At 44.7% G+C, this 12,954-nt stretch overlaps 1 protein-coding gene across 1 annotated transcript in view; it reads left to right on the top strand.

The window, feature by feature from the left end:
• The window catches only part of HAS2 (hyaluronan synthase 2), a 66,612-nt gene that overhangs the window by 32,022 nt on the left and 21,636 nt on the right, over positions 1 to 12,954 (top strand). The window contains exon 2 of the mRNA XM_086966167.1: positions 188 to 814. Coding sequence (XP_086822293.1) covers positions 188 to 814 — 627 coding nt within the window. The remainder of the gene's footprint in view (positions 1 to 187; positions 815 to 12,954) is intronic.

The raw sequence follows: 12,954 nt of genomic DNA, 5'->3' as shown, positions 1-12,954 counted from the left end.
TAAGCCTACATTGGGCACATCTTATCGGAGTCATCCCCATGTAAGCCTGATGGATACAAAGTCTCATCAATACAATCACTTGAAGCAGACTTGGCCAATTTCAACTTGATTCCAACTAGACATGAGACAAAAGTGTTGAGTTCTATGTGAATCAGTGAGTTAATCATGTCATGTGCTTTGCTTACAGATGCATTGTGAAAGGTTCATCAACATCCTAAGAATACTTGGAACAACCATGTTTGGAGTCTCTCTTCTTCTTGGCATCACAGCGGCTTACATCGTTGGCTACCAGTTCATCCAGACAGACAACTACTATTTCTCTTTCGGGCTTTATGGTGCAATTCTATCGCTTCATCTCATCATCCAAAGCCTGTTCGCCTTTTTAGAACACAAAAAAATGAAAAGGTCACTGGAAACGCCAATCAAGCTCAACAAGACTGTTGCCCTCTGCATTGCTGCCTACCAGGAGGACCCCGACTACCTGCGGAAATGTTTACTGTCGGTCAAGCGGCTGACGTACCCTGGCATAAAAGTGATCATGGTGATTGACGGGAACTCAGAAGATGATGTTTACATGATGGACATCTTCAGTGAGATCATGGGCAGGGACAAATCTGCTACTTACAGATGGACGAGCAACTTCCACAGCACAGGCGCGAACGAGACTGAGGAGTCGCATAGGGAGAGCATGCAACACGTGACCCAGCTGGTCCTGTCCAACAAATCTGTGTGCATCATGCAGAAGTGGGGTGGAAAAAGAGAAGTAATGTACACGGCCTTCAAAGCGCTGGGGAGAAGTGTGGATTATGTGCAGGTAGGTCCTGAAGCGCTCGCTGAAGGCCAACGCAAACATATGTGACATAAAGAGGTCTTTGTATGAGTCGCTCAGGCTGAATGTTATAGAATATCCAGGTCTCCTCTTAGCACAGTACTCCTTTCAGACTGCTTAGGAATGGAACATGGCTGCTGAAAGTGCATGTTTGTAGCCCGTGGTTATCTGGAAAAGCATAAGTTTGAGTTTTCATACCAAATATAGTTAACTTTCATCCGCCCACCTCTTTTACCCTGTGTGGTAGCGGGTTTTAATGTATGGAGATTTGGTGAGAAAGAAACTGCTTATGGATTGTAGGCAAGAACAAAATATTTTTTCATGATAAAGCATAAATTCTTAGTTTTCTCCGAGGCCTGAGCAAACGCAAAGCCAATAAGGAAAGAAGTGTTTTGCTTCTAAGCAGAGACTATAAGCAGCACCCAAGCTGGACGTGAAAATGAAACGGGTTATCGTGAATTGGGGTATTTACCCCACACAGTAATAGGCCTCTGACACATTTATGAAACCTTTACCTCAGCTACATCTGGCTGAAGTCAACGATTCCATCACAAGAGGTTATTGAGGTTCACATCGCCCTGATGTTGCGTTACATTTTGACTTGTGGTATATTTTGTTGTGCCTTTCCATATCACAGGGGCAAGCAAGGACACAGTTTGAAAATCTATGAATAAATCAGTGTCCTTTAATGCCAGGTGACTATTTAGAAGCAATGTTTGCAATATCTGTAAACACACAATTACAATCTGCATTATTCAGCTCAAGGAGGGAGCTTGTCATCTTCCTCCTAGTGATTTCCTTTCTTGTTCATCATTCTGGTTCCTCTGAGGAGGCATGTGGTGTTGTGGAATCTCACAGGGAATGGTCCTTGCTTAGCAGTGATTTAGGCTGGGCCATCTGCAACTATGCATTCTGCAGCACACATAGAACAAGGAAATGACCTCTAATGATTGTTTATGTACAAGAAGGTGTGCCTTCCTGTACATAAACAATCCTTTAAACCAATGGCGTTTTACAAGTTCTATGTGTGCTAATGCAGCACACATAGAAGTTAAAAAATGCCATTTCTGAATGTTTATGTGCAGCAAGGGATGGTGCAAGGGTGCCTGCGTTGGCGCATGGCAGCAGTTTGTGCCCCTGTGCATGGGGAAGCACAGAGATGCGACATATTGTTGTAAATATGTCACATCCCTGTGCTTCCAAACGAATGCAAGAATGTGCAGCAAAATGGCTTACTGCACCGTGCTGCATTAGATTCTTGTGAATCTGCCTCAACATAAATACAATCAAGCATACACTACAAACATACAATCAAGCATACACTACACTACATGCAACCAAGCATACATTACAATTCCAGCCTGTAACAGAATCCCTCAGAAGAGGTTGTGAATATACCTGACCCTGACAGTGCTGTGAGCCAACACGGTTAGCAATGCAATGTGATGCAAATCTCAGCTTTCATAACCTAACATTATATAACATAATTTATTGAACCATAGCATCCCATAAGTTTATTGTTACCCTACTCAATGGTAATCATTCTATCGACCTCAGAAGGATTAAAGGCTGAGTGGACCCGCAAGTCGAACACAGGTCCCAACAGTGGACGCATTAGTCCACTGAGCCACCAGACCCGGCCTACATCACATCACATAGCATAACATACCATAACATAACATAACATAACATAACATAACATAACATAACATAACATCACAAGTAATTAAAGCAGCCATAGCAATATATTTAAAGAGGCCCCCCTTAGCACAGTACTCTGGCCAGAAAGCCCCTGGTTGAGTCCAAAGGGGCCCCTCTTTCATTATGCCAGCGCACAGGACCCAAAAAAGGCAGCATTTAAGTTAAGCTAAAAGGCATGGGTGGAAAAAGAGGAAGGTTGAGGTTCTATCAGACAACCTGAAGCCCTGGATCTTTGGGTTGGGACAAGCTGTACAAGCCCCTATTCTCCCCGGATTTAGAAAGATGAACATAGAACATGACACCGTGTCATGTATAATCTTAGTTCCTTTCCTGTGTTATTGCAGACATGGTGAAGGGTGTATCTCCAGCTTATATTCTTTCAGCTTCATCCATTGTTTTCCTGATCACAGAAAGCTTTATGCAGAGGGTCTGACATAGTCGTTCTCAGAGAGCCAGAAGGTGCGGACTGATTTATTTTCATGGTTTGGCATGTCTTGTACGCAGTCACTAAGAACTTTACTGATGGTATGGAATAGTCATTATCGACTGAGAGGTTGACCGTCCTATATGACCTGGCCTACCGCTTGGGATGCATAACTCTGCAATGGAAAGAAACTCCCAAAAGTGACTTTTCCAGCTGCTGGTGCTGGTCTAAAGGCTACAGTGACACACATAGAATCTTTAAACATATAGGGGCCTTCATACACCGGAGAAAGCATCTCACAGAAATAAAAAGAACCGCTTTGTTTATGTTGCCAAAGCTAGTGGGTCTCTAAGAGCGAAAACGTTTCCTTGCTTCAATGTACTAACATTGGACGCAAGCCATTGTAGTGTGGCAGACATGGAGTAATGCAGTGCTCTAAATCGCCACGGTCTGTTCCTAAAATCCTATAAAGTTCAAGTTTACTTGAACATGAGTCAGACAGGTCTCCCTGACCCCAAAGGAGACGTGAAGGGAAGGACCCTCCCTTCAGATCTATTACATCTGGCTAATGTTGCTTCTAGATTTGGAACAGACTCAGAAGATGTGTTACTTCTCCACCCAACAGATTCTGGTGGCACTGGTCCAAGAAATTGAGCTGCGGCTTCTCAGAGCAGCGCGGATATTCTGCGAAGGGAAAAAAGCAGGGCAGTGATCCCAAAAAAGCCTCATTCACAGAGACACCACCTGCATTTAGCGGTGATTGCACCCAGTGAATGAGGATTTCTCTGCGCTGGACAGCTGAGCGGGCTTGGCAATGCCAGTGGGGCAATCTGGCATAGTCTGCTCAGCAATCGAAAAAAATCTAGCCTAAAAATTAATCAGTAGATTGTTTAACTGTGTCTGGAGTGTCCTGAAATTTAGAAAACACTGGGCATATTTACGAGGAAGTGGTGGAGCATAGCATTAGCCACCTTGGCTTAAAGCCGCGCTCCACCACTTCCAAAACGCAGGCCGGCACCATATTTACTAGAGTACGTTGCAGCCCTGCATTTCTCCCTGTGCTGGTGCTTATTATAGCTACCTACAGCCAATTCAGACACCCTTGCACCATACAGCAAGGGTGTCTGAGTTGTAGGGGAAGATTGTTTATGTGTTGGAATGTGTCCCTTCCTGCACATAAAGAATCTGAAGTGGCATTTTGAAACTTCTGTGTGTGCTGTTTATTACAACACACATAAATGTAGCAAAACGTCACTTTTTAAAAATCTATTTTGTATGTGTAGGAAGGGTCACCTTCCTGCACATAATCAATCAATGGCCTTTTGCTGTTTCTATGTCTGCTGCACAGCGCAGCACACATAGAAACAGCAAAAACGAGGACTAATGAGACATTTCTCCTCATTGCGCCTGTTTAAGACCAGGTTTTCCCTAGTCTTATAGTCTTAATGTTGGCTCTGCCCCATATTTACACTGCCCTGTGAAAATGGGGCAGCATCAAAATCAATGGGTGTTGCAGTGGAACGCCCACCCCAACACCCATTGCCCACGTCTTTCACGTTAGCGTGAAAGGGGGCCTTTCTTCACAAGGTGGTATTAAGCCACGTTAAGTGGCTTAAAGCTGCGTTGTGATGAGGCGAAGCCCATTTCGCCACCATAACTTCAGAAAAAGTGATGTTGTAAAGGCAATAGGGGGTTGAAAATATGCTCCACATCAAACTAACAGTTGTTTCACTATGATTCACAAATACCTAATTGATTCCTTACAAATATGGTTATCATTTCTCATCATTAATGGATAGATTGTTTTAATGAAACGGAATTAAAAATGTGGCATAGTGTAAGGGGACAGCTTCATGCTGCTGTGTGACAAGCAAATTTTACATATTACCTAAGATTCATATCTAAAAATAAATGCCAAAATAGAAATATTTTATTTTTTTCTCAACCAAGATAAAGAGCCACTAGTCTATTTTGCTCCTGTGTTGAATCTGCTGATGATCAGACAAAACATGATATGTAACATGCATACTCTCATACCAGCACATAGGCCAGCCTTTAAGACTTTTAGCGCTCCTCAAAAACAGACTTGGATTATCTCCCAGTATGACCCACAGTATGAGTTGGCAAATTTAGCTTGTGCGATAAGTCCGGGTGACTACTCTAAGTTGCCAATACAATTATCAGGTCTGAAAAATGTGGACTAGATCATTATGGCGCCAGATACATTGGGCCTGTGGCTAATGCTGCTGGGTGGGTTCATTGGGCGGCCGGATTTCCTGGTTTCTATAAGCCACCTGAAGCAGTCTGGGAAGAGCAAACAATGCTTCCCTCAGACAGACACAAGCATGCCCTGGACCCCTCCTGCATAACTTCCTGACATATGATTGACAATCCTCCTGACACTTTCCACTTGCTCAGAGCAAGCAGAAAATGTTGGTGTTTTGTTTTAAGGGACCAAAGGAGATACCACCTGGTAATTTTAATTCACCCTTACAAGCTATCAAGGGGTCCCCAGAGCTGAGGCTGTGTTCAGAAGGGACACATGGTCCTTGTTTAAGCCAGTGTGTACCTTCCCTGGGTATGCCTGACCTGAAAGGGCCTAGCTACAAATTTATTTTAAAAAATCACTTTATTTGCACACATGCTAGCTTGTCAAGTTAGCGCATCCACTGTGGACTGCATACAGCATGGTTAAGACAGAGTAGCTGTTCTCCCATTGCATTGTGTTTCTCTGTCAGTGGCAGGTACCCCTTCATGGGGTGTCTGAGGGTCTCCATGTATGAGGGTGCAGGTAAACTTTGAGTCCTGCCTCTTAGAGGTCTTCAAGGCGCCCCTCAGGGACAAGCATGCAGAGTATGCCTGCACAAACACTCATCTCACGATCATTGCTTCACCATCACATTCGCGGAAGAGTTACCTCAATCTTGACATTGAAAGGGTAGGGCTCTCAACAAAGAGATGTGGTAGATCCCTAGAAGTGAATCGCCTCCAGGGTTGCTTCAAGGCCCTGGTGCAGGTGTGCCCTTGCTGTTAATATCTCACAGGGGCATTGGCAAAAGCTTTACCTAATTTTCAAGGAATCAAACAATCAATCAAATGAGGAAACTTCCACTTTACTTTGCATTGGTCCTTGATGCCTGGACAATATGTTTTGGACAAGGGCCAATACCGATGGTTCTAGATTCTTCTGTGGTGCCAAAAGTAGAAAAAACTACCCAAGAACAGTGACTTTATTCTGGTTGCTGGTTTGGACATCTGTGCAGCAGAGAATGGTTAGATTCTATTCAAAGAATGCAATAGCTAATTTCAGTGAAGGTGCATCCATCTTGATACAAAATATGTATTCCTGACCTAATGGCAGATGGTCTTTAAGGGCGGAGACCTGCAATGAAAAGGCGGCCCAAGTACCATCTGCTATGGCTTCCGCAATCAAGGATTCAGGACTTTGAAAACCCTTCCTCAGCATTTCATTCCAAGTACTGGTAGACATTAAGGGGCCGATTAGGATTGCAGTGATTCCGCATCCTCCGGGCCGGCGGAAGCTGCAGCCCTTCAAAACACCCACCGCCAAATTAGGATGGCGGTGGGATCAGCGGCGGACGGCAGATCCGTCCGCCGCTGATCCGCGGGGTGTTGGCCGCAATTTAGACACCGCCAGCCAAATTACAATGTGTGTAAAAACATGTTTTTCCGAGGCGGATTTACCGCCGTGGAAAAGCATGTGGTAAATAGCTTGTGGGGGGCACTTGCGGGCCCCCAGGGTGTCGGGGGGGGGGGTGGGGGGTGCACATGGGGGTAACTATAGTACCCCCCAGCATTCGCATGTACAAGGCGGCAGGCACCGAGCGGTTGCTGCCGTTTTGTGCATGCAAATGGAAAGCACGCATATTTAACCTTGCTGCGGGTGCTGCTTCAAGCAGCACCCGCAGCAATGTTAAATATACAGGATGTGACCGCCAGGGTGGCGGTCACAATCCTAATTCGCACGGAGGGACCGCCGCTGCCCATGCGGACGGTCCCTCCACCTCGGGGTGGCGGACGGACGCAGGTCCGTCCGCCATCCTAATGAGGCCCTAAGTTTGGTGGTTCTTAATGATAATTATAGGCATTATGTAGGGCTGCAGAAATATCTCCAATGGTCATTAGACAATATTGATTATATTTCATTTACTACTGTACTTAACATGCATAAAAGAATGCTATTTTAAATATGTGGAGGCTCTGCCCTCACATTTATTTCTCAGCAATAATCTAATGCTAAGGTTTCTATTGATGGATTTAGGCCCAGATCTTTGTACTGGGGTGAATGTAAGACATTGTTCTGCATTCTGTCCATCAACTGTGTTTTTTGCAATTTTCACCCTGGGTGGGCTGGGTATGCTCAGACGTGAGTCCCAGGCTCTCCACATCACTGGAGTCAAGCTATCCAGGCTGAAGAAGGCTGATAGCCAGAAACCGGTCCTTGGATGCTTGATTCCGGTCTAGGAAAGACATGGCTTGGTAGTTCGGGCTGGACTGTTCCCATGAGACACAGGGTCAATGCTGATTTGCATATAGCCAGTGTCTGACCTAGGGTGGTGTGGAGTGCAAAAAAACGATGGATTTAGGCCCAGATCTTTGTACTGGGGTGAATGTAAGACATTGTTCTGCATTCTGTCCATCAACTGTGTTTTTTGCAATTTTCACCCCGAGTGGGCTGGGTATGCTCAGACGTGAGTCCCAGGCTCTCCACATCACTGGAGTCAAGCTATCCAGGCTGAAGAAGGCTGATAGCCAGAAACCGGTCCTTGGATGCTTTATTCCGGTCTAGGAAAGAAATGGCTTGGTAGTTCGGGCTGGACTGTTCCCATGAGGCACAGGGTTTAGGCTGATTTGCATATAGCCAGTGTCTAACCCAGGGTGGCGTGGAGTGCAAAAAAACGATGGATTTAGGCCCAGATCTTTGTACTGGGGTGAATGTAAGACGTTGTTCTGCATTCTGTCCATCAACTGTGTTTTTTGCAAGGTTTCTATCACCAACCATCACATATATCTCTTCCCAATTTTCCTGTGTCTCGATCACAGGATCCTTCACATATTGGAGGGCAGCACCTGTTGCAGCCCGTATTGCAAGAGGCGGAGTATTCTCTGGATACCATAACCAGAATTAAAGCACTGTAATACTGAGCTGCTCCATTGAAGACAATAAATTGTCTCAGGGCCAATGATGGCTCATACAAACCTTCTGCTCCAACAATGAAATAGTTGTCTTTCTATTTATTCATTTTTAATTTTTAACATCCTACCCGTAGTGAGTTGGATACTCTAATAGCCTTATAGCCCTTGTGCTCGGTACTATAATAGTTGTTGAATGCCGTCACCCTCAATATACCTGGGGTCCAGGACCTTTAACAACCTTCACTATTGTCCACAATTGGCTCAAATGCTTTAATGGCTATGGTGGCCAGCCTTCCAGAAACTGGTGATCACCTGTTAGTTGTAGTTACTTTATTTAAGTAGAAGAAACTGCATTTTGTGCCCATCTCTCTAGATCTGATGTTCTATGCCTCTAGTCATTCCTCCTTCGTTTTTGATTCCTCTGCGTACCATGCGTGGTTGTGCATACATTCCCACGAGCAGATTCAATGAGGTAGGCCTTCCAAATTCAGTGCGCCCCTGGCACTACAGCTACATATGCAGCAGGAGCTATTCTCTGAAATACAGGTTCTTTTATTTGCATCCATCATAAGAGATTATCATTCTCACAAACGTAGCGCATGAGCCTTAGGGTCTTGTACTAAACAAAGCATAAAGCGCTCTGAAATGGCTCTGGGCTGTTTTACATTTTCAACTGTGTTTGTCTCGATATTCACGGTGTAAGGCAGACACCCGGGATGTTTCCATGTAGGAGAGGATGTGGCATAGTGGCCACAGCTGCCGACTTTGGAGCTGGGTATTCAGGTTCGAGTTTTGGCGGTGGCTCAAAATCCTTTAATTCTGGGCAAATCACTTAATCTCCCTTGCCTGTGGACAGTGTCTAATGGCCCTCAGGGGTCATTAGCCGTGCTATATAAATCCACGTATTATCATGATTTATTGTTATGTGGGAGGTGTGCTCCTTCATGACTCATCCTTGTGCCCTATTACAATCTGACATTGCCATTGGTCCTCCACTGAATGTACAGGGGCACACGTGGATGTGTTCATAAAAAATTCTCTTTTCACCTCAGCCTACTTTATGGGGGCACCAAATTAGGTAGATGAGCCTACCATTGCTCCCAAGGTACTGCTAGTCCTTGCCTTTTAGCTGGTCAGATGCCTACGGCCTCCACTGTTACTAGGGCACAGGGTCAAGGATTTTGTCCAGTCTTACAACCACAAGGCTGTATTCTTTGCAGTGGACATGCTGATGCACGATTCACGATGCCTACTTTCAATACTGTTTTGCATCATGGCCTATCAGCGGATCTGCAGAGCATCTTGGACCATCTAGGAACCTGTCATATGTTGCATGTCTCTCCCCCATGCCCCTGCCATAGAGAGGCAGTATGTATTCGGCATGCAGTGCTTCACACAAACCCTCAATTGAAGAAATTAGTTGCCCACATGACAGTGCCCATGGTGGATCAGGAAAAATGTGTGTTGCCTTCTCTGTGCGCATGCAAGTTAAAAAAAATATAGACTGTGAAACAGGGACACAAGGACAACGTGAGACATCCTACATTGAAATGAAATTTGATGGGATGTATTTTTGGGCGAGTGGATTTCTCATGAGATAAAACACATTCTTCTTCAAGATGGAAGTCATTGCAAGAGTGACATTAACTGTGAGGTCTTTTCAAAGATAGCAGTGGTCTTTCCCTATCGTGCTGATCCTTTTTCCGGACCCAAACTTTGACGATGAAGTAGCCTAAGGAGGCTATAAACAGGAAGATGTATCATTGCCGGCCTCCCAGAATCTGCTGGCCAAACTTATAATGGTGTGCCTAGAGCTAGATCCATCCAGGTTTCATGGGGAGCAATTATTCCTATCTCCCACAATGCCCTGGGATATCCTCCTCGGTGATTTGTTGGAGCATTCTGTGCTGCGCCTTGCCAGTCTGCACCCATGTGGTTTCGCTAATGATGGTAATGATCAATGGTGGCCTTTCAAGCGAGCAGCCATTTTTCATCGAGGATTGTGGGCCTCTGTAGAGTTGTGATGTCCTAATTATCATGTCACACACTTTGCACCCCGCCTGTCAATGAAAAGCCATTTTGTGCCAGTTCCAAAGCTGCTGCTGGATCTTTAGCTCACTGTGCTGGTTTCCACAATCCCTCCCTGTTGTGCTGAGATTAATCCCGCTTCCTGCAGTGACCTCGCGTCTCGAAGCATGAACTCCTCGGTGTCCTTCCACAGCTGCGCATCACCTCCGAGCCACGCTCTAATACTTGTACAAATCTGGTGCCCAATTATTCTCAATCGTGACGTCGTCCGAGTCGAAACGCGTGTCGTTGTGTACTTCCTGACTTCTCCCGTTTCCCAGGACTTCCTCCGGTGCGAGCTGTGCGCATTTGCTGGTGATTGGTTTTCGGTTTCCTCGGCGCGGTTGTTCCCAGCGGCCTGCACAGGGATGCTGTGAATCTAGGCAGCAGCTGGCGGGCCACAGACAGATTTCTGGCAGGAGGCGCCACTCTTGCACCTGGCGCTTCTGCCAGGGCTCTTCCCTCGGCGTCACTGCGCCCTGTGAGCTTTAAAATGCATTTGTTGCGCTGCAACTCAGTATGAGCGCGCTCCATCCCGTGCTTACCCGCCCCAAGATTTATGTTAGGCAAATCAAATTCCTGCAAGATTCCTAAATATGGGCGTTTCACACGCACATCAGCAAAAGAAACATATGGAAGACGTGTTTTTACATGATTTAAAATTGGATGTGCTGAGAGATGTACAACATTCGAAATTTATGAAAAAACAAAATCGTGCACAACCTAATTCCAGCATTATTCAAATAACATGAATGAAATGGTAAAACGTCATGGTTTGATACACAGCGAGACTCATACATTTAAATATGCAGTAACCATAAAAATTGAAGACATTAAATCATGGGGAAGGAAATGTGATCAAGTCCCGGCAAGCCTTCCAACCCCAAACATCATTTCAAGGTCAAATAAAGAGCTATTCCCTAAGACAATTGCTGAATAGTAGAGTGGTCGTTAACCTCCCGGGTAATATATTGGGTCACATAGGTGCTACATATTGTTCAATTAATAGACCTTTGTTCCTGATTTAGTACCCTGAATGTGATTGACATTTTTTCCTTCTCCAATTTCATCTATGTGTAAAAAGAGGAACTATAACTCCATTTTTGTAATGTCAAGGTCTTTTTAATGCTATTTATGTGTATTTTATGCAAAGCAGAGAATCCACATGCATAGCTTTAAGAAACAAATGTCAAACAACGGGGAAGTAGGCCCGTGCAAAATTTTCCTTATGTTGGCATAATGAATTTCCGCGATTAGGCGTTTTTATGTAAAATAACCAAAATGACTCCATTATATAACGTTGTGTAATTTCAAGTTAGTTCAGGTAAAAATCCTATCATGGAAGGACAGGAACAATGCAAACACACAGGATGCACGAGCTGTTGTTCGCCGCCCTTGTGTTGTTAGCACTTTTTTTGTGTGAAATGCGTCCTCAAGTCCAAAATAAACTAAAGGATGCATTTCGCGCAAAAATATAGTGCTAAATGCCTAGTTTGCATTTTGCGTGATTTCACACAATTTTTCTGAGATTTCATCTAATCACGCCAAGGGAAATTACGCACATTTCACACAACCCTGGAGGTAAGTTAAGCGATTCTTTTATTTTGCGTAGCACATGCTTAATGACGCAAAGAATTGGGTAGAGTCGTAAATCACCACAATATTCATGCACACGCCTCTGTATCAAGTGATCTTTGAGTTTTAAGAATCTTGGCCTTAATAACTGGAGAGCCCCCTGGGGAAGTGTACATGTCGTTCATGCATGCTAGTTTTCTATAGGTGTACTGTGGAACTTACCCCTATCATTCAGAGAAATTCTGCCTTTTTGTGATATACCCTTCAGGTGATTACTTTGTGAGAATTCATTGCACTTTGTTGTACCGCCAACGCTCTCTAGTCAATTAGTCATGTAAGGGAATCCCCTATGGTACCAATAGAAGCCACCCATTGAATGCACCTATGGACTCTCATCATGTCTATGTTGCAGTCTACGCAGTTTGATCTCACTTTATTTAAATATATAGGGCCTCATTTATGAGGCTGTGCGTCACTTTTATGCCGCCGGTGCGTCACAATGGCACAACAAGGCAATTTTTATGCCTTGTTGCGCCATATTTACAAAGTGACGCATCTAGGTAGATGCGTCACTTTGTAAACCCCTGCTCCACATTATACCTGCGCCAGGTAAAATGTATGCAAGGGGGGCGTATTGACGCAAGGAAGGGTAGTAGAAGTGATGCAGTGAAATCTATGAAATTTCAGTGCGTCACTTTTAGGACGCCGTTGCATCAAAATCTTACGCCTGCCTCACAGCAGGTGTAAGACTGACGCAGGCCCTTTCACATGGGGCTTACCCCATGTGAAAGGACGCATTGCTGGAGTTGCGTCACTTTTGTGACACACTCCAGCAATGGGTCACTTTTGCGCTTACAGATACATCAGAAATACTGACGTATCTGTAACTCCTTGCGACATGATGCATCATACAGTAAATATGACGCATCAGGAATGTCGCAAGGAGTGCGCACTGAGAAGTGACGCATCGATGCTTTCACGCAGCGGTGCGTCATTTCTCATAAATGAGGCCCATAGACTGTAAGCAGCATGAAGAGCGTAGAGGCGGTACACTTAGAAATCTATTGATTTAGATCAACTCTAGCATTTCTAAGATGACTCCACAGTTGTAGCTCTGGTATATGAGTAACCTTACTCTTTGCAAGAGATAACAATGTTAAATGTGCTCTATCTTTTCACTGCCTTCCAGCTACTTGTTGGG

Source organism: Lissotriton vulgaris, chromosome 4_1 (genome assembly GCF_964263255.1).
Source record: "Lissotriton vulgaris chromosome 4_1, aLisVul1.2, whole genome shotgun sequence".
In the NCBI taxonomy this organism is placed as follows: domain Eukaryota; kingdom Metazoa; phylum Chordata; class Amphibia; order Caudata; family Salamandridae; genus Lissotriton; species Lissotriton vulgaris.
Note: the sequence above shows the minus strand (reverse complement) of the source record. Positions and strands in the feature narration are given on the sequence as shown.